At 38.6% G+C, this 25132-nt stretch overlaps 4 protein-coding genes and 1 long non-coding RNA gene across 6 annotated transcripts; 2 read left to right on the forward strand and 3 right to left on the reverse strand.

Annotated features, from left to right (window-relative positions):
* Positions 1–195: 195 nt before the first annotated feature.
* Positions 196–1584, reverse strand: LOC108117587 (pre-mRNA-splicing factor RBM22). The gene has a single exon (XM_017230135.2). The coding sequence runs from the start codon at positions 1516–1518 to the stop codon at positions 262–264; it is 1257 nt and encodes a 418-aa protein (XP_017085624.1). The 5' UTR covers positions 1519–1584; the 3' UTR covers positions 196–261.
* Positions 1585–2241: 657 nt separating this feature from the next.
* LOC108117656 lies at positions 2242–3829 on the forward strand. The gene has a single exon (XM_017230190.2). It carries the CDS (start codon positions 3221–3223, stop codon positions 3809–3811), a length of 591 nt encoding a protein of 196 aa, XP_017085679.1. The 5' UTR covers positions 2242–3220; the 3' UTR covers positions 3812–3829.
* Positions 3830–4715: 886 nt separating this feature from the next.
* Positions 4716–5766, reverse strand: LOC108117664. The gene is made up of 3 exons (XR_001772903.2): positions 5675–5766; positions 5550–5602; positions 4716–5493 (listed from the first exon to the last, which is right to left on the reverse strand). It is a non-coding gene; the product is annotated as an uncharacterized LOC108117664 (long non-coding RNA).
* Positions 5686–9842, forward strand: LOC108117639. Of its 2 annotated transcripts, none has more exons than XM_017230173.1 (2): positions 5686–5846; positions 8581–9842. In XM_017230173.1, exon 2 carries the CDS (start codon positions 8596–8598, stop codon positions 9724–9726), a length of 1131 nt encoding a protein of 376 aa, XP_017085662.1. In that variant the 5' UTR covers positions 5686–5846; positions 8581–8595; the 3' UTR covers positions 9727–9842. The 2 variants fall into 2 exon arrangements, with proteins under 2 accessions (XP_017085662.1, XP_017085670.1); XM_017230181.2 differs by lacking the exon at positions 5686–5846 and adding an exon at positions 7194–7733.
* LOC108117629 (beta-mannosidase) lies at positions 9758–25132 on the reverse strand. Its single transcript, XM_017230161.2, has 9 exons — positions 24216–25132; positions 23778–23912; positions 15234–15747; positions 15078–15174; positions 14712–15000; positions 12085–12564; positions 11611–12032; positions 10163–10543; positions 9758–10115 (listed from the first exon to the last, which is right to left on the reverse strand). Exons 1-9 carry the CDS (start codon positions 24358–24360, stop codon positions 9855–9857), a joined length of 2724 nt encoding a protein of 907 aa, XP_017085650.1. The 5' UTR covers positions 24361–25132; the 3' UTR covers positions 9758–9854.

Below are 25132 nucleotides of genomic sequence, written 5' to 3' on the forward strand. Positions count from 1 at the left end.
CTTTTTTAAATCGGAATATTATTTCGCTATTTATGAAGAAATTTAGGTTATAAAGCATCAGGTTCTCAACATGCTTTCTCCGACAATAGATGGCCTTTGGGAATTTCCACTATCAAAATTAATACTTTAAAATATCTTATAGCAGCGGCACTCGACTGTAGCGTTTCCTCTTGTTATATATGTATGTTTTTGGTATACAGGACATATTTGTTTATTGGATCATTGAAAAAGTGCCTTATCTACAAACGAAACACCATATATTTATTTTTTAACAGCACCCAACCGGCTGGCGTCCTGACTGGGATAAGGTCCTTGGCCAGGTGGTGGAGGAATCAAAATGGGATCAGGAGCCACTTCTGAACTAGAAGAGATTGAGGTACTGGCGTTGCAGTAGGGCGCGGCGTAGGTCGGTTGGGCATACATATGGTATGCTGACGCCGGAACAAGGTTCGATGGTAGCTCGTGCAGTTTCATCCCGGCAGGCATAACATTGATCTGCTCCTGGCGCAGATTGAAGTAGTCGCTGGGCTTAGCGCTAGTCGGCGAAATGCCTGATACTTCAAAGCGTCTGTCTGTCTTTGCGGCAGTGCCTTGTTTTGCCTGTGAGTGCGCCCATTTTATGCTTACCTTACGGCTTTGTATTACCAGTTTGTTAAAAGTTCTCTCGGCGGCCAGTTCAGCAGAGTTTCTTTTGCTGTATTGTACAAAAGCACACTGCTGGCGCGGCACCAGCGCAATAGACCGAATCTCTCCGAACTGGTAAAACTCATCTCGCAGTTCTGGCTCAGTAATCTCCTCGGGAAGGTTTCCCACGTACAAAGTGGTGATGTTGCGGTCTTCCGGCTGTTCGAGGGTGGGAAGCGAAGCTGCCCGTTTCATGATCTTCTCGGCAACTGGATCGTTACGCCCGTAGTACCTGTCTTTAATGTTTTGCTCGCACAGTGGGTCATCTGGCTCATTGGGCTTGTCGTGGCGGTAAGGGCACTCCTCGCCACGCTTGCACTCGCCTTTTACCCAAAAGGAGCAGATATGTGGCCTGTTTCGTTTATAATAAGGCGCAGTGCGCGCTAACTTGGAAAGCATCTCACTGGCAGCAAGGGATCGGCCGACTGCCCCTGCTGCTTCAGTGCCATTTCCATCGTTCAGCTGGGCGTCTATGTTCTGGATATAATATTCCTTATTGACATCGCTTTGCGGCAAATTGTCCGAAACTTTTAGTGCCGCGTCACGCACCTGGATGGGCAAGCCGTACTCAAGGTCCAGAAGACAGGTTTGGCACACGTTTTTCAGGCGTGCACACGTTTGGCAAATCTCGGTCTTCTTAAAGCGCATTCGGGATCCGGGACACCATCGAAATATGGTGAATGGACGCGTACAGATCTTGCATTCCTTACCGAAGCGCTCCTTTATCATCCGCACATACGGATTATCTCCTAGGCAAGTCTGGCACAGGATAGGGAATTCGGCGTCTTCCCAATTCTGTCGATTGTAAGTGTTCGTGGTTTTTGACATGGACATGGCGAATGCGTCGTTTTTTACCTAAAACCTTTAGTAAGTATCGACAAGTGTGACCGCGCCGATATTCACAAAATATACCAGCGGCCTGAAAACAAATACTATCCAGATATGAGTTCAATTTTAAGATACATATGTACATATGCATTCATTTTGATTAGTTAACAAATTGACTACCTGTTAAACTCTTTTCTACGTTTGTCAAAGAATTATTATCTTTATATATCATCTTTTAAAAATGTATCACCCGAAAAATACTGGTAGTCTACCATCGATTCTTTTTTTAGGGAATCGATGCATCGAAAAGTTTGGTCACCTTATAAAAAAAATTTCAGGCGAATCGAATTGGATAAATGTAAGTAACCGAAAAAATTATTTTAAAGTAATAAAACTTATATAAACTAATAAATATTATTCACTTTCAGAATCAGTGAGTGTTGGTGTTAAGGAGAAAGAGAGGGATGGATAAGTTTGTTCGTATTTCAGGTAAAAGCGAAAAATGTTGACAAACTTGTGTTTACAAGTAAAAAGCAATGGGTTTTGACTAAATAAATATTGATCTCAAAATATATTGTTATTGAATTTTCTTTTTGTTTGCAAAGGTAAATTTTCTATTTTCCTTACCACGTCTTAAGCAAAAAATGCTTTTCTCCTGGAAAAATTTTTTTTTAGTTTTCGATTTTAAATCGATTTAATCGGTCTTTTCAAGAATTGAATCGAAAAGAATCGATTCTCAAATAGTAGAATTGTTTACAGTTCTAGTTTACAGCTCTATTAGTATGACCTGATGCGACGAAGAAAACAAGACTACGCGCTTTCAGCGCCAACTATCGAAAATACCGCAAGACTTTTTTGACAACCTAACCAACCAACCATATCTTTCATATGATTTAACACTTTAATATCCGTCACATATACCTCGAGATATTAAATAACAAGTTTGAAACTTTCGGGTACGAATAAATTGTGTGCTGACTGCATGTACATATGTACATATGTATGTGACTAAATCACTACATTTGGTGGTAAAATGTTTACAAACACAGCATCCGCAGAGTTATAACTACATATGTACTTGGTTCCTTTTTTTTAGTCAATACGACACTCACAGATATTGTAAAAACTTTCTCTGTAAAAAAGGGTAGGAAAATAATTAATATCCATATCATTTGCAGCGACGTAGAAGGTCGCACTAAGCCCACCCAAGACACTTTCCATCATAAAATTAATAAATAAGTAAATATAAAATAAAATAGGCGAGATTTCTGTGAAGTCCATCGGCCCTTTGGATGGATTAATAATCATTGAAGGATTATGAAAGATCCCTGAAGATTGGACACAAGAGTAAAATCCAATATTTGGATAATGATGATGAGTGTTTTGTAAAATGTATTTTTATTTTTTTAAATCGTTATAATAGCAATTACCCCTCAACCTTATCAACGCGTCTATAAGCGTCGGCCATGCTCCACAGCTTTACCGAATTAGCATTGACACAATTTTTAGGCAATTGCACTTGGTGTCGGCACTAGTGCTAATGTACATATGGCAATGTTTTCCGAGCCATTTGACTTTCCAGTAAAGCGGTCATGGCTTTGTAAAAATTCCGCTTTGGGCACAGTAATGAGGCACTCTATTTAAACAATTGCGGTCGAAAACACCTTTTCGGAAAACCACGAAGCCTTCAGACGCTGGACTTAAAAAGATGAGCTGGCGTCTGAGTACTATTTGCGTATTAATATGCGTTCTGGTGGCGTACGTCGTGTCCTTTCGGGCACAAAATTACAAAAATTCGTTTCCAGACAAATCGTTTTACAATCCCTTAAATGGTCAGCAGCTAGAACCGCTGACCGTAAACGGGAACATTGTCGAGCTTTCGCATGTGTGGCAGCAGCCTTGCTTTTGTTCTTCGTTCGCCTGCCGGTGCTGTCTGGGTCTGGCTTTTGGATTTGGAGAATCCTTTAAGCAGCGACTGTGCTCCTTTCTGGAGTACAGTCGGACGGATATGGGTCTGCGCCTAGGCATCGAGTTGAACCAGCGGACCTTGGCGAACTTTCAGTTCTCGGCTCGCACTCCACCCGACTACTGCCTACCGTTGCTTCTACCGCCATCGCTAGTTTGCTGCTTACGCCTCTACGAAATCCAGACATTTGACGAGTTCAACATGAAGGTCTGCCTATCTGTGGTATTTAAGGTTCTGACTAGCCAGTTCTTGGAGTACAGATTTAACTGCTTTCGATTCGGCACCAATGGAGTGCTTCTCGAACGTGTCGCGGGTCCAGAAACAGAAAAGTAATCGGAATGGGTTGGAGCTTTTACCTGAAACAAGTAGGGTACAGGAAACGTTTAATAAATTAAGTTCTAGCATTAGATAATATTTATTGTCTAAAACCACTTGTTATTTTTCATGGGAACACAAGCCCAATTTTTTACAAGTTATGTGAAAGAAGTCAAATATGTATTGTAATTAAAAATAAGAAAGTTGCTTTCCTGCGACGGGGTAAAAGTGAATCTCAAAACGGACATATGTGTATTTATTCATACATATAACAAACAAAGTAAGTATATGTATATGTAAGTACAAAGGTGTACTAAAGTTACCTGAAATATTGAACCTTTGCTTAAGACTTTAAGGAAGAGTGCTGAAGTCTTATTATACCCGTTACTCTTAGAGTAAAATGGTTTATTAGATTCGTTGAAAAGTATATAACAGGTAAAAGGAAGCGTTTCCGACCCTAAAGTATATATATTCTTGATCAGGATCACGGAAAACTAAAAATCCTGAAATCTCATAAACTATCTTGACATGCCAGCGCATCATGTGGTGGTAAATTTATCCGTCCATTTACGCTCACCAAAATAAACATTTCGGTTAGTATAAGTGATATAAATTTGGGATTAAGCATGTAGTTTTTTTCCCCATCTTGCCACGCCCACTCTAACGCCCACAAAACACGGAAAACAAAAAAATTTCAAAAATCTTGGGAACTATAGAAGCTGGAAAGTTAGTTTAAAAGATGCCACTGCACCTCGACGTGATTTTCATCCGGCCATACGCCCACAAACCGCGAAAAACGGTAGCGTCCATAATATTATGGATATTATGGATGCCCACAATGTTATGTACGTCTTCATATTTTTGTCAATATCTATCGATTTACCAAAATGTTTTAATTTGGAACATTATTTCACTATTTATGAAGAAATGTAGGTTATAAGGCCTCACATGAAAAGTTAGTAAACATTTTAAACATTTTAAAATTGTGGAAAACAGTAACCGGTATCTTATAGTAGCGTAATCAAAAGCCAAGTCGATTAAGCCATGTCCGTCTTTACCGATCCCCAAACAATTCAAATTATAACACTATCTTAAAATATCTTAACATCTAATCTTTCTATCTCTACTAATATTTTCAGTGTTTATAGGAAAGTATAAAAGGACGAACATAGAAAATCTACTCGGTTATTGATACTGATCAATAATATCGGACTGTTCCCTATACAGTCGAAAAAGATTTTTTAACACTAGGAACTTGTATTACTAGATTACGACATAACACAAAACAAATAACGGGATTTCTATTTGCACGCCTTGCATTTTTGAAACTCTTTGCCTGTTGTGGGGGTACACATTTCCGTGAGCTTGCTTTTACTATCCTTAAGTTGTTTTATAAAGCAACAAAGATTTATTATGTCTCATAGTGAATCGATGACTACGAGATGGAGAAGTTGAAGCCGTCAGTTTACTGGCAGCGACGAAATTGCGCAATTGTATGCCCATTTTGATATTGGCTTGTCTCAGCTTTGATTACCAATTCGGTTCCAGTCAATGTTTCTGTATTCGAGAGTAATTTTGCATCGGCTTGGAGATAGCTATAGCCTCGGTTCGATGAACAGTGATTCGTTGGCCGGGATGGGACGGCATTGAGCGGGATTAGCGACTCCATTTCGCCGTGTGGCTGTATCGCATCTATTGGACTGAGTACAAGTGCTGTTAAGTATCGCTGGCTGCGCCCCTCGCCGGCTGGATTTACCTTTGCTATTGGACGCCTCTCTGCTGCTGCCTCAATCGCTGCGCCGTCGGCCTCTAAATATACATATGTATACAAATTAATTTTTACTTCTTCTGCTGTTTTCCAGCTCGCTGCTTTTTACTTACTGGCAAAAGTTTTCATTCACCGTCAGTTGTATTTCGGTCTGCACTGCGATCTGTCGCACTTTAAAGTCTTCAGTGCTAGGGAGAGATCCGAATTACAGCACATCCTCCGGATAAATATCCTGTGTAGCGGAAGGAGCCTTGTTAGTTACATCGAATTTGTCACAGAAGAAGAGTAAGTCCATGAAGCAGCATATAAGCGAGGGAGTAATTCACTGCAGTCTTCGGATAGTGCCGTCGATAAAAAAATAGTTTTTCAATTAGGCTTACAAGCTCATAAAAAATGTCCAATATTGTGAAGCCGGCTGTTTGACAGAACTTTAAGCTAGACACTTTGGCGCCTCAAAGAGAGAGCATACACCCTTATTATTCGGAGCTAAAAGCAAAAAGAGTTTCACTTTCAATTGCGACATTTAAATCGGTGAAAAGCAGGAGGTCAGACTAGCCCATGTAATAAAAAGATGCTGGCTCACAAGTCAAAAAATGTAACTTCAGCTGTAAGCACCTTCTCGCGATTTCTCTGGATTTTCATTTAATCGTGCAGTTTGCGTAAACGTAAAAATGTAATTAAGAGAAAAAAATGTAAGCATTTGGCAGCAAGATGTAAAAAGTTGCAATCAAAACAATAAGGCGACCGATATCGAAAGGAGTACACAGAGAAAAACCACCTGACGAAAAATATAAAGTCATATATTTATGTACATGTATGTATTATGTATTCGGTACATATCACACAGATATTACTTAAGTTTAATCACAGCTGTCCGATCACCTTACAATGGACGATGTGTTAAGTAGCAAGCATAGGTTGATTGACACCTGCATTCGCCAAGCAACATATTCTGCTGTTTATAGGAGAGAGGAGACCTGAAACTAAGTTGATATGCGTGGGTCTGGTTTTGAATTTAAAAAACTTAAAAACGCGAAATAAAGTAAATTCGAAAGAGTCGAGCTGGTCACGGGCACAGCCAAACAAACGGCTATTATTTTCACCGATTCAAATCAAAAGGAATTATAATTGCAGGTCACATTTCAACACTCGACTCTACATGGCTTCTGTTATGCGCCGCTTTTGACCATAACCAGGGTTATGAACATTTTCGACTTGCTTCCGCCGCTCGCATCTCTCATTTACAATGATTATGTAATCATAAGTGGCCGAAAGTGAACGAATATCAGTCGAGACAATGCGGTTCAACTACGACACCAAATCAGTTAAGACTTTGGGGCGAGCGTAGTGTAGCCATACAAAAATTTTGATCGTCAACTTGCTAAAACTGGTTTCGAACCTCTGCAGCGACGTTTTCGGCAACAACAATAGCGTGAGAGTTTTGACAACATTTCAATGGTCAAAAAATTTAATTTTTACACAGTAAAGTATTTAATATTAAAAAAGCTATCTAAAACTATATTGTTAATTTGAAGGTTTTAATCGAGGACATAATTAAAAATAATAATTACACTACAGCAAATATTCGTACTTTAAAAACTTCAAAAATAGTTTATTCAAATCCATTTAAAATGGTAATATACAGCTTTCGATAACTTTCCGCATAACACTTTGTTGCTATCTCTTTAGTAAGAAAATTTAATATTCTTAAAATGTAATAATTTGCTATTATTGTCAAATCAATTGGGATTGCGAAAACGCACGCTCCAGCAAATATTGTGAATTAAGATGGCTTCATCGGAAAACAGACGCGATATGATGCAGTCGACTGCACCAAGTTAAAAGTGAAAGTCTTTTCAAGCAGAGTGAGGCGATTTGGGTCGGCAAGCAGTTTAATCGTGAACCATTCATTGTCAGTCTCGAAGGCCGCGAACTTCTGCGGGCGCATTAACACGCAATTTACAATTTACATAAACATTAAAAACGCTGCTCACAATTTAAATTAACATTGAAAATGCACTTTACAATTTTCTTAATTGTTTATATTTAACCTTTTGCAATTTTCTTTCATTTTAAACTGTTATTTGTGTAGTTGTGGCACTTGCTTTTTGTAATTGCGAACGCCTAAACATAACAACAGATTTTACACAGAATGTGGTTCTGACAATAAAAGTAATTTCCGATCAGCAAAAAATGATTAAGTTTATGTATGTGTACTCTGAAAAAATAGCCATGCAATATAAATAGCCACGAAATATTATGAATATATGTATTAATAAAAGCGTTTTTATTAGACTTCATTCATGGTTATTCATACTGGTTTTTAATAAATATAACAAATAAAAAAGACTTCTGTTAGAATTTTATTTTAAGCTGGATTAACAGAGTAAAGAGTATCCCGTGACTTATCAGATTCCAAAGAAGTTAAACAAACATATTTATTTTGTGATTTGAAAATGTTTGTGAGGTATTTATTAACTTTAGATTTTTGCAGCGCCAATTTTGTTACTGGTAAATACTGTAAACGAAAGTTGCAGGTTTTTAATTTTTGTTTCGCTTTCTGAGCCCATGACAAACATATATTTTTATTGCACTGAAACCATAAGCCGATAAGAAGCCGATTTATTTAAATGCCTGTGAAAAACAATAAATTTCGAAATAAGTCCTCCGCGCCAACGAAGTTGCTGTTTTTGACCCACGCAGTAAAGAATGTGCCTCAGATTACTTTTAGTTAGTTAAAGAAATGTGATTTGCGCACTTTTGCTCATGTGGCAATTTTATTTATGCGAAGCAGGGTTTACTTTGTTTTACATTCGGTACTAAGTTGTTTAACAAAAGGACGTCTGAGATCGTATACTTTTCGGAAATTTCAACGAAAAGCCCATATGTAAGACAAGCTTTACCGAAATTTGACGCCTTTCAACACACACCATAAAAACAAAAATAGGGTTTTATAAAACATATATATACATATATTCGAACTACTTAACTAAAAAAATTAATTACTTTTATTCTGTAGCGGCCCTAACTTATCATGGTATTGTTAAGCTGCTACGGATGGCATGCCGTTATTGTTTTCATGGCCTGTTTGGCACACGGTCTATCACAGTCAGAATACAACGACGACCGTATTCCGTGTGTAACCGGTAAGCCAGCCCTAATTCGGACGGAGCTCCGCTTTGCCCGAAATTTGGACCCTTCGAAGGTACAAGTAGTGAACGTCAAGTCCAGCAAGGGGGATAATGTAGAGATTCTGGTCGGTAAGAACAGTCACAAGGCTCGCGCTGCGGATGCGGATAAATTATTTTTTGTGCGAAACGCATACTTAAAGCGGCCCCTAAATCCTCCAATGGGCAAGGATATCGCCTTTCAACATAGTCCAGCATTGCTTAAGCAGAGTGAGCTAGCTCTGCAGAATACCGCCTCTCGGCAGCGCAAGGTTGAGGCGGAGCAGCGCCAAGCTAAGCTTATCCAGTTGCAGCTGGCCAAAACAAATAGTAAAGCAATTGAATATCAAGCAGTGCAGTATGGTTCTCGTCATGGTCGTAAACTCGCTATGGACCTTATCTGGAAACCCGTCCAAACTAATGCCCAGTTACTAACCCAAAAGAACAATTCTTTAGCGTCAAATCTTCGGAGGCAATCTTTTGATGTGCACGACACTGTGGAGATTCTGCCACGACGGCAGCGAAAAGTGCTAGGATCCACGGTCGGTTTGTCCAGGGACATAGACTTCATCGCTTCCGACTTCCAAGAATATAGGGACAATCGTGCCTATGACAAGAGTGGGTCGAGTCAAGGATACCAGCCCCAAAACCTTATTACCAAACATAATTTCGAATCCCTGCCTCAGGAGTCAAAGTTTGTTACCTACGTACCCCACTCTTTAGTGGTGACGTCAATGGGAGTCGACTTGCCCGCATACACACGGCATCCAGAAAATATTGGCGGTTACGAGAGTCCACACCACAACCCTATTGGACAAAGCATGCACAGCGTCGTGGACGGTCCCGCTATCACACTGATCGAGGGCGTCCGAGTACCGGACAGCGCAGAGGACAAGACTAAGACCTGGCGTAATGCCCGCGTGCTGAACAACCGATTGGTGCCATATCCAGACGGTTACACGCCGCCGAGAGTTCAGATGCCAAGTTTCGAACGTTAGACGGGAATGGTGTAAATCAGAACGACGGATGTTGGGTGATAAACGGCTAATGCTATTTATTGATTTGATTACACTTAAGCTATTTATAATCTTTTAATTAAATTTTCCAAGGAAAACGAGTCGCTCTTTCATTTCATAAAGTCGTTCACGGAAAGCACCCGGATGTCCGTCTTGCGTAAAAGCCAGGCGCACAAGGGTGCGTCGAACGTAAGGTAGACGACATGCATTGGCACGGTTTGCATAAATCCGTTCTCGGACAGGGTGTAGCGGTATGGCTTTAGCAACTCAAGGTATACGAAAAGGGCTGGACGCTTCACCTGAATGCTGATACTGATGCTGTTCCGGATGAAATCAGTGGTATTGTAACAGGTCCGGGAAGCGATCTCATACTGCGAAATGCACATGTAGGCCAAATAACATAGTAGGGCACACTTACCTCTAAGTCAGGGCTCTCGATTCCAACAGCTCCGGCAATGCTGCTAGGAAAAAAGTGGGTCCTGGAAATGACCTGCTGGCCGCGGCGTAACTGAAGCTCTAGAAATGCGTTGGTACTAGTAAACTGCCCTTTCAGCAAGTCGGATATGTGAATGACCTTGTCGTACTGCACTCCGTTAGCTCGCAGAGTAACATCCCAGGAGGTTGAATGTCGCGGCAGCAACTGAGACCATAAATGTACATTAGCCACGACATTCAGGTCCCTCGTGTCCACCTCTAGTTGGTCGCAGATTAGTGAGATGTTAAGCGAGTCCAAGAGCTTATCGTAGAGGGCTACGATAACAATTGGAGCAAAAAAATCGCGCGCCCAGTAGTGAACCATCTGTAGTGGGAAGTCAGGGTAGAACTTTTATAAGACTTACACAAAACCAGCATGAACGCAAGATGGGACTTCATTATAATAAGAGATAGGAAATAAGCTATTTTAAAAAGGAAATCTAATAAAAATAATAATTGCCTGTACCGTCCCTGACCATGTAATTAATACCTTTTATTAATAACTTCTCAATAAATTAAAAAACGGCTTAGACTTAAAATATGTTTGTAGCTAGATAGGCACTGATATTCAAAATAAAGAAAAAGATCTTAAGATTAATATTGTTTGCATCCCTGATGCAGTTCGCGGTTGTAAGACTGCGACCCCTCAGTGCTTGGTTTGATTGATCTTTTTTCAATCAATTTATTTAAGTCCCATCGATCTACTAAGCTTTGTCCAAATATGCAACTATTTCATAATTTATATAACTTCATCGATAGTTGAGAGATGTTCCAGTTCTAAAATAAGTGTAAATCTAGTTTCTATCAACTTTTGAAAGATTATGGTTAAATGCTCTATTGCGCTGTAGACGCGGCCTATTTTAGCGGCTTGTTGGCGTTAAAAAGAATTTTCCGATGTTGAAGTAAGCTTGCTTGTGTCGGTAGAAAGAACGTCTCGCAGCTCACATCTACCAACTAGCATCTTCCCTAGCTAACACAACAATTTGAAAACGACTAAGGGATCTCTGGACAAGAGGACGGCGAGTTTTTTGAGTCCTACAGCAGTGACTTTACTTATTATTTATATTGTTATATACATTTATTACCTTCTTACGTATTAATGTTATTTGTATTATAGCCATTAAGTTGGCCGATTGATATTTAATAAAATGTATTTATTTGTTACACTTAAAAAATCTACCAGTCAGATACTTTTTAATGTACAAATAATGGGTGAACGAATATTTTATGTTTAAATTTAATATTTAAATTTAATATCTCTCAACTGTACTGAGCAGTGTTTTAATACCAAAACTATAATTATGTTACAATGTCATCTAGTGGTTCAAGAAAAAGCTATGAACAGCAGGGGAGCAGTTTAGGAGTGACCAAGGGCAATGCAATATAGCTCACCTTCCAGTTGCCGTAAAAATCAATCCCTGACCAGGATGGTGCAACCCATACATCGTTTAATTGCCAGTAGAGGGCTCCCATGGTTTTGACTGGGGTGTCACGAAGGCTCCGGTAAAATTCCGTTTCCACCTTGGTAGCCATGGCCTGAGCAATCTGGCTGAAGTATATTAATGCGTTGACATAGTTTCCATCCTCTTGCAACGGTAGCGGAAGGTGTCTCTCAATTAATGCAATTACAGGAACATTTCCCAGGGGATGGTGCTGGCGGTGTCTAATCAGGGTAAGAAGATCGTCGTCGTCATTCTTGCTGCGCTGCCAGGCGTATTCGCCCGGAAAACTCTGAAAGCCGTATTCACTAACAAATCTTGAACGTGGATAAATATCTGGATCCCAGCCGTCCTTTGCATAGTCATAAAAGTGTACTGAGGGAGAGATCCGATTTGAAGCTGCTCATATAATATTCGAACTTCTTACCATCCCCATTGTGATTATCCTGAGGGTTGTTAGAAATGTAGTTGTCCTGTTCACTGACCTTGCCATTGGAGGGGGAGGAAACCAGTGGCTGGGGTCGAGAACTATGTGAGACTTGTTTCAATTCATGGATAACATTGGCCAGATATAACTCCCGATACTCGCTCTCAAAACGTTCTCTCTCGAAAAACGTTCCGTACCAGTTTTGGACCAAGGCGGCTTCGTTTTCATTGTTGGTTACAAAAATTGCCAAGCTTGGATGGTGTGATAGCCGCATGGCATTCTGGCGGACCTCCTGGCGCACTGATGAAATAAAATCCCTGCTAACCGGGTACATGGCACATGCAAACATCATATCTTGCCAAATTAGGAGGCCAAGGCTGTCGGCGAGTTGGTAGAAGTAGTCCGATTCGTAGACACCGCCTCCCCAAACGCGCAACATGTTCATATGAGCCCCCTTAGCGGACCTCAATAAATGTGCAACTTTCGTTGGCATTAATTAGTACATATTCAAACCAAATGATATAATGGCTATATATACACACAATATAATTTGAGAATAGATAATTGATTACTGGTCCATTTGATCTTTTTAAGGATCACATTTTTCATATAAATAAAAATTAATAAAAAAAATTAAAATTTTATTACAAATTTTTATGAAATAATGTCGAATTGATATGGGTTGTTTGGTAATGACATGCCGGTTTTTACATTCAAATATAATCTTATCTGGCAATGATGTATATCGTTTGAAAGGTATTGGCATCACCTTTAAAATGGCGAACAGTGGTTTAGGCGATTCCGAAGTGGCAATTTTGATACCGAAACACCCAAGCCTTCCGGACGAGTGACCAGTGATACGGATAAAATCATGGAAATAGTGGATCGAGATCGTCATGTGACTATTAGAACCATCGCAGAGGAGCTGCAACTAAGCACGGAAACCGTACATAGGCTTTTAAAGTCGAAAAATATAACAAAAAAGATCGATGTATGGGTGCCTCATGAGTTATACCAAAAAAACCTTTTCGACCGTGTAATAAACTCGACTCATTTCTGTATCGGTTAGTCACTGGTGATGAAAAATGGATCACATATGACAACATAAAGCGTAAAAGGTGGCAAAGCCAGGACTGACGGCTCAGAAGGTGTTGCTGAGTGTATGGTGGGATATCAGAGGAATTATCCATTATGAAGTGTTGCTTTATGGCCAAACTATCAATTCTGACCTCTACTGTGAACAACTGGAGCGATTGAAGATTGCACTCGAACAGAAGCGGCCAGCCAAGGTGAATCGTAAGGGCCCCATACATCTTTGGTGACGCATCACAAGCTACGGGAGTTTGGTTGGAAAGTGTTAATGCATCCACTTTATAGTCCGGACATTGCCCCAAGCGATTACCATCTGTTTTTGGCCATGCAAAATTTTTTTGGGGGACAAAAATTGAGTTCAAGGGAGGATTGTGAAAATCGAATCGAGTTTTTTGCCAGTAGGGACAAGGACTTCTTCAGGAGAGGCATATACAAGTTACCATCAAAATGGCAGAAAATCATGGAAGGCAACGGTACATATAGCACTTAAATCGGACAATGCTAACTATGTTAAAATCGTCGTCAAAAATCAATAAAGAAACCGGTATGTCATTACCAAACAACCTAATATTAATTTTGCTAGTGGAAATTCCCAAAGCGCCATCTATTGTCGGAGAAAGCATGCTGAGTAACTGATAGTGACGTCTTAGTCCGTGTGAGGCCTTCTAACCAAAATTTTCAAATAAATAGCGAAATAATGTTCCGATTTGAAATACCTTTGTTAAATCGATAGATATTGACAGAAATAAGTTATACAAGGTCAAACGAAGGCAGGTCGGTTTGTGGGCGTTAGAGTGGCATAGCCGGATAAAAACTAGAGGCAAGTAGTAGTGGTATCTCTTAAATACGCATTCTTAAGCGCACCTTTCTAGCTTTTATAATTTCCGAGATTTTCTCAATTTTGGTTTTTCAGGTTTTGAGTGGGCGTGGCTTGATCGAAAAAAAAACGACATTGGGGGCATCATAAAAATGCTTAATCCGAACGTTCTATCATTTATAGTTACCGAGATATAAGCTTTTCTACAAAATGCGAATGGGCGTAAGAGTGAGTGTGGCCCGATAATGGTACCACTATAAGATGCGCTGGCATCTAAAGATTATACACACTAAATTTCTTTTTAGTTTTAATAGTTCCTGAGATTTCACCGTTTTTAGTTTTGTGATGTGCGAATTGTGTGCGTTAGAGTGGGCGGGGCAGGATTTATAAACTTGTGCTGTGTATGGACCTCAAGAATCTTAAGCTTAATCTCAACTTTGTATCTCTTTTAGTTTCTGAGATCTCAGCGTTCATACGGACAGTCGAAAAGACGGACATGGCGTAATCAACTTCGATATTGATAGTGATAAAGAAAACATAATATATAATTTATAGGGTCGGAAACGCTTCTTTCTACCTCGAACATACTTTTCAACGAATCTAATATACCCTCTTATTCTACAAGTAACGGGTATAAAATGGAAAAGTAAGCTATCTACTTCTAAGCTGCAAATTTGGTTTAATTATTTGTGAAGTCGAGTTTATCATAAGTACTTACTCTGTTTCTTCGTTTGCAATTCCGGTAGTATGTGGGATGGTATATAGTTACTGCCTTTCATAAACATCTCCACTCCATTGACACGAAAAAGAAAAGTGTTTCCAATGCCATCTGGGGCTAGGTCCTCGATTAGTTCAAGAGTTCGAAAGCCGACAGAAAGCGATTTGCTCGATTTGGTCTTAGAGCGAGCCTCGGGGCCATCAGCTCCCAGCCATGTGTTTAGAGTAAAGTGGAGTGGATAAAGTTTTTGCTCTCCATAGCCATGTGGCCACCAAGGAACGACTTTCTCCTACGAAGTGATAATGAAAATTATTCAGGTACAGAAAGTTTAAACTTGTGCCCATGTAATTAGCAGGAGGAACTTACAATTGGCACGGCTTGATCGAACTCAATCACTGGCATCAAATGACTGATGGAGTTCACTGTGTATCTGTCCACTACCACCGGTTCGTCCAATAGCTCGCTATAACACGTAAAGAATTTTAGTAGGGCTGTTGAATCGCTGAGAGTTAGGTCACTTACACTGCGTATAGAATAAGACTTCCGTTGAAGTCGTCTCGGCCAACCGCATCGATGTAGCAACGAATATGCATATTCCAGTGCGAACCGTTGATGTGGGTGACATCCACATCCACGTCACGAATGACAGCTACCTCATATATTTCAAGCTCAACATTCTTCCAGATTCCAGCGGAAGGGGCTGCAGGACCCCAGTCCCAAGAAAAGCTAGCCTGCATCTTCCGCAACATGTTCATATGGCACTCGCCATGGTAGCGCTCATTGGGGCATTCCGGGGGTACGCTTTTTTTAGCATCTTTCAAAGCATTGGCCCTCTCCAGGGCAGCTAGTATGGGAGATTGGATATCCACTTCCAAAAAGTTTTCAGCTTGAAGCAGCGAACTCACTTCGTAGGAGTAGCGCACGAACATGTTATCCGTTCGTCCCAGCAGCTGATGGTTTAATCGGATCTCTGCCACGGTGTCAATGCCGTGGAAGGTAAGGTTGATGTGGCTTTTTTTGTAGTGTCGAAAGTCGACTGCGCAGGTTAGAAAAACAAGAAAAAACGCTAAATTCGAGTGCCGTGACTATAAGATACCCGTTACTGTGGTACACAATTATAAAATATTTATTTTGCTGGTGGAAATGGACAAAGCGCCACCTTTTGTCAAGAAACATGTTTACTAACTGATGACGATGATGATGATTATTTCTTCATTAACAGAGAAATAATTTTCTGATTTTAAAAATATTTAGTAAATCGGTAGATATTGTCAACAAATGTTATACAAGGTCATACGAAGACATTATAATATTATGGACGCCACAGATTTCCGCGGCTTGTAGTCGTTAGAATGGGCGTTTCCAGATTAATCATATGCCGCTTATACTTCTCAAGATTTTGGTTTTCTGTGTTTTTGGGCGTTTCTAGATGAAATTTCACGTCGAGCTGCAGTGTCATCTCTAAAAGACGTAATCCTAAGCCTCTTATACTTCCCAAGATTTTGGTTTTCTGCATTTTTTGGGCTTTAGAGTAAGCGAGGTAAATATAATACGCATTGGGGGTATCAGTAGAAATTACGTGCCTAATCCCACATTTCTATGACTTATAGTTATTGAGATCTCAGCCTTTTTACAAAAAGCGAAAACCGTCTTTCGATCTTGGGCGGCGTAAGAGTGGGCGTGGCCGGAAAGTGTTTTCACCTTAAGATGCTCTGGCAATTCATGCACAATTGGGTTTCTTAACGGTGATCCTATGGTGCAATAGATATTGAAGCTTATAGATTGGGATCATTGTTTTTTAAGTGCATACTTTCAGGCTCCAACTCTACCTTGAACATTGGCTGTAGAACTTTGTTTTTATTTAATATATTCCTAGCCTGTTTGACATTAAAAGCCTTTTCTTTAAGTCCATCTATAATCTCATAGATAGGGACTGTTGCTTCGATAACTTTAATAACTACTTGTAGTCCTTTCACTATAGGAAATTTTGCCACTTTTTTGGCCAAAAACCATTTTTTTTAAAGAGAAAAATTAAAATAATTTTAACTGAACTGCATCCACATTAGATCAATTTTAAGTGTTGCATAACAGAAATTTTAATAGATGGTGCTACTGCTAAGAAATCAACTGATAAAAACAGCTGTTGCTGTTTATCTTTACAAGCAGTGGCACTATTGGGATTTGAGCGCAGTTTTAAAATTGTGAACAGTAAAAAATTTGAGAATATAATTAAAAAATTTAATTTTTAAAAAGACATTGAAGGTGAGTCCAGCCGAGTCCATCAATCAAATAAAAACGATGTTTTAGAGCATTTAATTCTTGTTCGAATGAATGTAACCAGAAAGTGCACTTTTATGCACTTTTCGAGATATTTAAGTTTTAAGGACGCAACATCAAATGAGCTAATGCTGGATTGTTCCTTAAATTATGCGTGCAGCGCCTTCTATTATTAAAAAAAATCAAATTATTATTGCAAACATTGTTCCTGTTTTTTAAAACAGCTAATAAATATATTTGCAAAGTAACTTGGGTTTTATATAAAAGAAGGTGCAATTTTGCTTAGTTTTTAGTAAATTTCTAATTTTGAGGTTGTGGGCGGTGCCACACCCATAATTTTTCACATCTGAAATCTATCGACCATATGAACTCAAATAAAAAAAAGAATATAAATATCTTGTTTAGTTTTTGAGTTAGCATATGATCTTGAGGTTGTGGGCGGTGACACGCCCCCATTTTTTTATATCGGAAATCTATTGACCATATCAACTCAAATCAAAAAACAGATCCTAAATATCTTGCCTTGTTCTTGAGATTTTAATTTTGGCCAGAAAATTGGCAAAATGTGATGCGCTGCTGGCACACAAAAAGCCGGGAGAGAGCGAGTGTGCTTCCTCCGTATTCGCTTGCAGTGTTGAAGTTGTTGTTGCTTCTGGTACGTCTTCCGCTCTTATGGTAAGTAAGCGTTATTTCTGATTGACGAGAGCCGACGTTTGTCTTGTTGTGGTTGCCAAGACTTGCTCATTATGGTTTTTCAAGAGAGAGAGATGTGTAACAAATTATATTATCGCTTGTATTAGTAATTAGAACACTTTATATTGGGCATTTCCAATGCACATGAGCACAAGTACCCATGCATACACTCTGAGCGTCTTTTCTCGAAATAGAATTCGGTTTTTGTGGTGCGTCTTAATTACACGCCGGGAGCGATATAAAAACACGTCTGTTGTCATTGGCTTTCACTCGAATTACAACAATGCGAGTTAGGGTTATGATTAAGCTTTCTCTCTCTCTTATGTTAATTAGTTCTTGGCTGAAAGCCGAATAATAAAGGCACTTTCTCTGAGTCGGGTGTTTTCATCTTTTTCAACCGCCGCGACAGTAAACATAGCTGAAGCTAAGACCCAGCTATCAGTTTACGATCGTCACCGACCGTGGCCACCACCCGGCCTCGGTCCGACTCTGCAACCACGACTGCCGCATTATCCTACACCTTTATTATAACTGCTGAAGCCAAGACCCTGCTATCAGCGCTATCTCCACTGATCGTGAGAACCACCTGGACCCGATCTGCACTCTGCATCACTTGTGGGTAGCAACTTGTCGCAACGAGCTATTCAAAACCAAAACATCCGTGGGCAGCACGTGCCACGGCGTAACCTTCTGGAAGACCTGTGCAGGAACTTAGAGAGATAAAAAGGCAGGATTAAGCATGCTGATTCTTGAGATGCTTTCGCAGTTTTTATCAGCGTCTTGCCACTTCCACCGAACGCCAAGAAAACTAAAATTGCTGTAATATCTTTTTTAAGAAATGTATGTTTTGAGGTCTCATTTCACCGTCAGTTATTAAACATCGCTGCGCCAAGTTATTCTATCAAAATTAATATTTATAAATGGGATACGACAGTAAGGGGTAACTATAGCGTTTCATCATTGTATTAACATAAGAGAAAACTGCAATGTAACGCAAAAAAAAAACATAGAAGCACGTTAATTCCAAACGTATTTAAACTTATTAAGAATATTTTTATGATATACTTTTAATAAATATTAAAAATCTATCCATACTATATGCTGCTTCTATGTACATACAGTGGCTCCAAGCTTATTTCGTGCAAGCATAAATCGAAGTTTAAATTTGATACTGCTACTAAGCGAGCAGAGATATCAAAATTTAAACGCAGTAATGTCGCATATTATTAAAATAATACCAAAAGTTTTTACTAATTTAAAAAACAAAAGAATTTTTCATACAAAAACTAAAAATAGGGCAACTCCGACGCACAAGCTTATTTCGTGCAAGCACTTTAATTGAAAATAACTCGACTTTTAAATCCATTTTTTTTCAATACTAGTAAAAATATATTAACAAAAGCATATTTATAAGTTTTCGAGGCTGGGGGCACCCAAAAATTACGGACTAACGAGGATTTTCAAACTACGGCGCCACGAACAACTATTGAGCAAAGCGAATTAGTCCTTAAACATTTTAAGGATGGGAAAACCCAGGAAATGGTTGCCTCAAGCCCTAGTACAAATCCATACATAACCCAAACGCTTTTTTGCGAAAATCGGGTGGCAGATAACGGCCGTGATGCACCGAACAAAATTTTTAATGACCAGGAGGAGAGACGTATTGTCCGAAAAGTGAAGGAAAACCCAAGGTATCGGGTCCTAAAATAGTTGTGGAGATTGAGAACGAAATTGGCAAAAAATATTGCCCAGGTACAGTTCGGAGCACTTCCCATAACCACCACTTTAATGGTCGAGTTTCTAGAACTAAGACCTTCGTTAGTGCTAAAAAAAAAGGCTGGCACGCGTCAAATTCGCCAGGGAACTTGAAACTCGTCCGATTTTGGTGTGCAACGACGTTATATTTGTGGACGAATCCAAATGTAATATATTTGGGTCCCATGGGAGGAAATATGTTTTGCGACGTCCCAATACAGAGCTACAGTGGATCCAAGCTTATTTCGTGCAAGAAAAAATCGAATTTTTTATTTGATACTGCTACTAAACCAGCAGAGATATCAAAAAAATGTAAACGCAGTAATGTTAAGAATGTCGCATATTATCAAAATAATAACAAAAGTTTTTACTAATTTAAAAAACAAAAGAATTTTTCATACAAAAACTAAAAATAGGGCAACTCCGACGCACAAGCTTATTTCGTGCAAGCACTTTAATGGAAAATAACTCGACTTTTAAATCCATTTTTTTTTCAATACTAGTAAAAATACATTAACAAAAGCATATTTATAAGTTTTCGAGGCTGGGGGCACCCAAAAATTACGGATTAACGAGGATTTTCAAACTACGGCGCCACGAACAACTATTGAGCAAAGCGAATTAGTCCTTAAACATTTTAAGGATGGGAAAACCCAGGAAATGGTTGCCTCAAGCCCTAGTACAAATCCATACATAACCCAAACGCTTTTTTGCGAAAATCGGGTGGCAGATAAGGGCCGTGATGCACCGAACAAAATTTTTAATGACCAGGAGGAGGTATCGGGTCCTAAAATAGTTGCGGAGATTGAGAACGAAATTGGCAAAAAATATTGCCCAGGTACAGTTCGGAGCACTTCTTATAACCACCACTTTAATGGTCGAGTTTCTAGAACTAAGACCTTCGTTAGTGCTAAAAAAAAAAGGCTGGCACGCGTCAAATTCGCCAGGGAACTTGAAACTCGTCCGATTTTGGGAGGAAATATGTTTTGCGACGTCCCAATACAGAGCTACAGTGGATCCAAGCTTATTTCGTGCCAGAAAAAATCGAATTTTTAATTTGATACTGCTACTAAACCAGCAGAGATATCAAAAAAATTTAAACGCAGTAATGTTAAGAATGTCGCATATTATCAAAATAATACCAAAAGTTTTTACTAATTTAAAAAACAAAAGAATTTTTCATACAAAAACTAAAAATAGGGCAACTCCGACGCACAAGCTTATTTCGTGCAAGCACTTTAATTGAAAATAACTCGACTTTTAAATCCATTTTTTTCAATACTAGTAAAAATATATTAACAAAAGCATATTTATAAGTTTTCGAGGCTGGGGGCACCCAAAAATTACGGATTAACGAGGATTTTCAAACTACGGCGCCACGAACAACTATTGAGCAAAGCGAATTAGTCCTTAAACATTTTAAGGATGGGAAAACCCAGGAAATGGTTGCCTCAAGCCCTAGTACAAATCCATACATAACCCAAACGCTTTTTTGCGAAAATCGGGTGGCAGATAAGGGCCGTGATGCACCGAACAAAATTTTTAATGACCAGGAGGAGGTATCGGGTCCTAAAATAGTTGCGGAGATTGAGAACGAAATTGGCAAAAAATATTGCCCAGGTACAGTTCGGAGCACTTCTTATAACCACCACTTTAATGGTCGAGTTTCTAGAACTAAGACCTTCGTTAGTGCTAAAAAAAAAAGGCTGGCACGCGTCAAATTCGCCAGGGAACTTGAAACTCGTCCGATTTTGGGAGGAAATATGTTTTGCGACGTCCCAATACAGAGCTACAGTGGATCCAAGCTTATTTCGTGCAAGAAAAAATCGAATTTTTTATTTGATACTGCTACTAAACCAGCAGAGATATCAAAAAAATGTAAACGCAGTAATGTTAAGAATGTCGCATATTATCAAAATAATAACAAAAGTTTTTACTAATTTAAAAAACAAAAGAATTTTTCATACAAAAACTAAAAATAGGGCAACTCCGACGCACAAGCTTATTTCGTGCAAGCACTTTAATGGAAAATAACTCGACTTTTAAATCCATTTTTTTTTCAATACTAGTAAAAATATATTATCAAAAGCATATTATAAGTTTTCGAGGCTGGGGGCACACAAAAATTACGGATTAACGAGGATTTTCAAACTACGGCGCCACGAACAATCAAAAAAATTTAAACGCAGTAATGTTAAGAATGTCGCATATTATCAAAATAATAACAAAAGTTTTAACTAATTTAAAAAACAAAAGAATTTTTCATACAAAAACTAAAAATAAGGTAACTCCGACGCACAAGCTTATTTCGTGCAAGCACTTTAATTGAAAATAACTCGACTTTTAAATCCATTTTTTTCAATACTAGTAAAAATATATTAACAAAAGCATATTTATAAGTTTTCGAGGCTGGGGGCACCCAAAAATTACGGATTAACGAGGATTTTCAAACTACGGCGCCACGAACAACTATTGAGCAAAGCGAATTAGTCCTTAAACATTTTAAGGATGGGAAAACCCAGGAAATGGTTGCCTCAAGCCCTAGTACAAATCCATACATAACCCAAACGCTTTTTTGCGAAAATCGGGTGGCAGATAAGGGCCGTGATGCACCGAACAAAATTTTTAATGACCAGGAGGAGGTATCGGGTCCTAAAATAGTTGCGGAGATTGAGAACGAAATTGGCAAAAAATATTGCCCAGGTACAGTTCGGAGCATTTCTTATAACCACCACTTTAATGGTCGAGTTTCTAGAACTAAGACCTTCGTTAGTGCTAAAAAAAAAAGGCTGGCACGCGTCAAATTCGCCAGGGAACTTGAAACTCGTCCGATTTTGGGAGGAAATATGTTTTGCGACGTCCCAATACAGAGCTACAGTGGATCCAAGCTTATTTCGTGCAAGAAAAAATCGAATTTTTTATTTGATACTGCTACTAAACCAGCAGAGATATCAAAAAAATGTAAACGCAGTAATGTTAAGAATGTCGCATATTATCAAAATAATAACAAAAGTTTTTACTAATTTAAAAAACAAAAGAATTTTTCATACAAAAACTAAAAATAGGGCAACTCCGACGCACAAGCTTATTTCGTGCAAGCACTTTAATGGAAAATAACTCGACTTTTAAATCCATTTTTTTTCAATACTAGTAAAAATATATTATCAAAAGCATATTATAAGTTTTCGAGGCTGGGGGCACACAAAAATTACGGATTAACGAGGATTTTCAAACTACGGCGCCACGAACAATCAAAAAAATTTAAACGCAGTAATGTTAAGAATGTCGCATATTATCAAAATAATAACAAAAGTTTTAACTAATTTAAAAAACAAAAGAATTTTTCATACAAAAACTAAAAATAAGGCAACTCCGACGCACAAGCTTATTTCGTGCAAGCACTTTAATTGAAAATAACTCGACTTTTAAATCCATTTTTTTTCAATACTAGTAAAAATACATTAACAAAAGCATATTTATAAGTTTTCGAGGCTGGGGGCACCCAAAAATTACGGATTAACGAGGATTTTCAAACTACGGCGCCACGAACAACTATTGAGCAAAGCGAATTAGTCCTTAAACATTTTAAGGATGGGAAAACCCAGGAAATGGTTGCCTCAAGCCCTAGTACAAATCCATACATAACCCAAACGCTTTTTTGCGAAAATCGGGTGGCAGATAAGGGCCGTGATGCACCGAACAAAATTTTTAATGACCAGGAGGAGAGACGTATTGTCCGAAAAGTGAAGGAAAACCCAAGGTATCGGGTCCTAAAATAGTTGCGGAGATTGAGAACAGTTCGGAGCACTTCCCATAACCACCACTTTAATGGTCGAGTTTCTAGAACTAAGACCTTCGTTAGTGCTAAAAAAAAAGTCTGGCACGCGTCAAATTCGCCAGGGAACTTGAAACTCGTCCGATTTTGGTGTGCAACGACGTTATATTTGTGGACGAATCCAAATGTAATATATTTGGGTCCCATGGGCGGAAATATGTTTTGCGACGTCCCAATACAGAGCTACATACAAAAAACCAAAAAGCAGCGGCTAGGCAAGGCGGTGGTCATGCTATGGTTTGGGCCTGTATGACTGTGTCCGGCGTCGGAAATTTGTTTTTATTGACGGAATCATGGATAAATATTTAACTATTTTAAAAGAAAATTTGGTGCTATGGGCTTTTAACGCTAAACTTAAGCGATTCTATTCAAGTTTTCTATTGAAGTAAGGATTAGGAAAACGTTTATAAAAAACACCTAACCATTAACTTAGCATGTACCAAACGGTACTGTTTACTGCTACCTAGCAATAAATAATTTTTTTTATAAATGATGTGAAGACTTACACTGAAAGAGGTTCGTATAGGTCCAGTTTTCATAAGCCAAATAACGCACATCTATGTCATTGTAAGATTCCAGCACACGGGGTGCAAAGGCACTATAAATTCCCGATGGCAATGTTTGGTTGGAAATCTTTATGGCTGCAATTGAAAATATTTATGAAGTACATTTATCATACAAAATAAATTCTATATGTGCGGTGTACTTGTATGTATGTACATACATTTGTATGCATGTATGTACATATATATGTACATATTATAATATATTATCTACATGTTGCCAAAGCGCCCCGCTTTTGAAAGCCTTTTTATTGCTTTGTAAAGAATTTCAATTGAATAACATCAAATTTATTTTCAAGATTAAAGATAGAGCAAAGTAATTTGTGGCAGTTACATATGCAGTCTAGTCTTGACGAGCAGCCTTGGAATAATTGTACTCACAGCCATTCTGATTAGTTATTGTCCAATTACTTAGCTCTATTATTTCCACCTTGTCACCATGGACACCATAAATAAGAAATCCACAGAGTAGTCTGACTAAAACAGCGCTACTTTCAAAAAACATGCATTCAAGCCGAAACTTCATCTGGCCAATTGTTGTGTGTACCACAAAAAGGCGATTTTAAAAATGAATTCGTGGTTCGGCAGACAAAATTATGAATGATGAATGTACATATGTATGTATGTATATAGTTATAGGAAGCCGCGTAGAGCGTTCAGCAAAGTGAGAAATGGTTCTAACGACTCACAACACACGAATGGAACCCGATGTATTATTAACGATCATCAGCATTAACAATTGAGAATGTCTCTCGCAAAGAAAAGGAAAACTCTACGATAATGATAATTAATTTAAAGTGACGCCTCTGATTACGTTCTGATACATATGTACATATGTTCGTATTAGCAGAGGTCTTATAAAAGTAGCAGCAGACAATAAAACCTTGTAACCTGTAATGAAATCATAATTTACATATAAGTTTTTTTATTAAGCTATAGATGAGGGGACATTTTCAAAACGTTTAATTATACCTATTATACATGTACATACACATACATAAGTTACACAGTACGCCAGTATCAATATGCATACATATGTACAAATGTACGATCTGTATACAGATATATGTATACATTACATTACATTAAAATTTATTTTTACATTATACATTGTAAAATGTATAACGTGTATCATATAGTGAAATAATATGCATACAGTTTGTCAAGGAACTGTTTACACAAAGGAATTTAATACATTTCCTTCCTTAAAAATACCCTGGGTATCTTTTCTAAATAAAACAAAGGTACATCATTCTTCCTTAAGGTGCTAAGTAGGAATTCGCATCAATATTCCAGGT

This window comes from Drosophila eugracilis, unplaced genomic scaffold (genome assembly GCF_018153835.1).
Source record: "Drosophila eugracilis isolate 14026-0451.02 unplaced genomic scaffold, ASM1815383v1 contig_1903, whole genome shotgun sequence".
In the NCBI taxonomy this organism is placed as follows: domain Eukaryota; kingdom Metazoa; phylum Arthropoda; class Insecta; order Diptera; family Drosophilidae; genus Drosophila; species Drosophila eugracilis.

What these genes read in the sequence shown, in the direction of transcription:
- LOC108117639 (XM_017230173.1), top strand. Translation starts at nt 8,596, where the DNA reads ATGGTATTGTTAAGCTGCTACGGATGGCATGCCGTTATTGTTTTCATG.
- LOC108117587 (XM_017230135.2), bottom strand. Translation starts at nt 1,518, where the DNA reads ATGTCCATGTCAAAAACCACGAACACTTACAATCGACAGAATTGGGAA.
- LOC108117629 (XM_017230161.2), bottom strand. Translation starts at nt 24,360, where the DNA reads ATGAAGTTTCGGCTTGAATGCATGTTTTTTGAAAGTAGCGCTGTTTTA. An exon ending in AATAACTAATCAGAATGGCT is followed by an intron (nt 23,913 to 24,215) that starts GTGAGTACAATT and finishes TTTCAATTGCAG; the next exon opens with CCATAAAGATTTCCAACCAA. An exon ending in AGTCTTATTCTATACGCAGT is followed by an intron (nt 15,175 to 15,233) that starts GTAAGTGACCTA and finishes TACGTGTTATAG; the next exon opens with CGAGCTATTGGACGAACCGG.
- LOC108117656 (XM_017230190.2), top strand. Translation starts at nt 3,221, where the DNA reads ATGAGCTGGCGTCTGAGTACTATTTGCGTATTAATATGCGTTCTGGTG.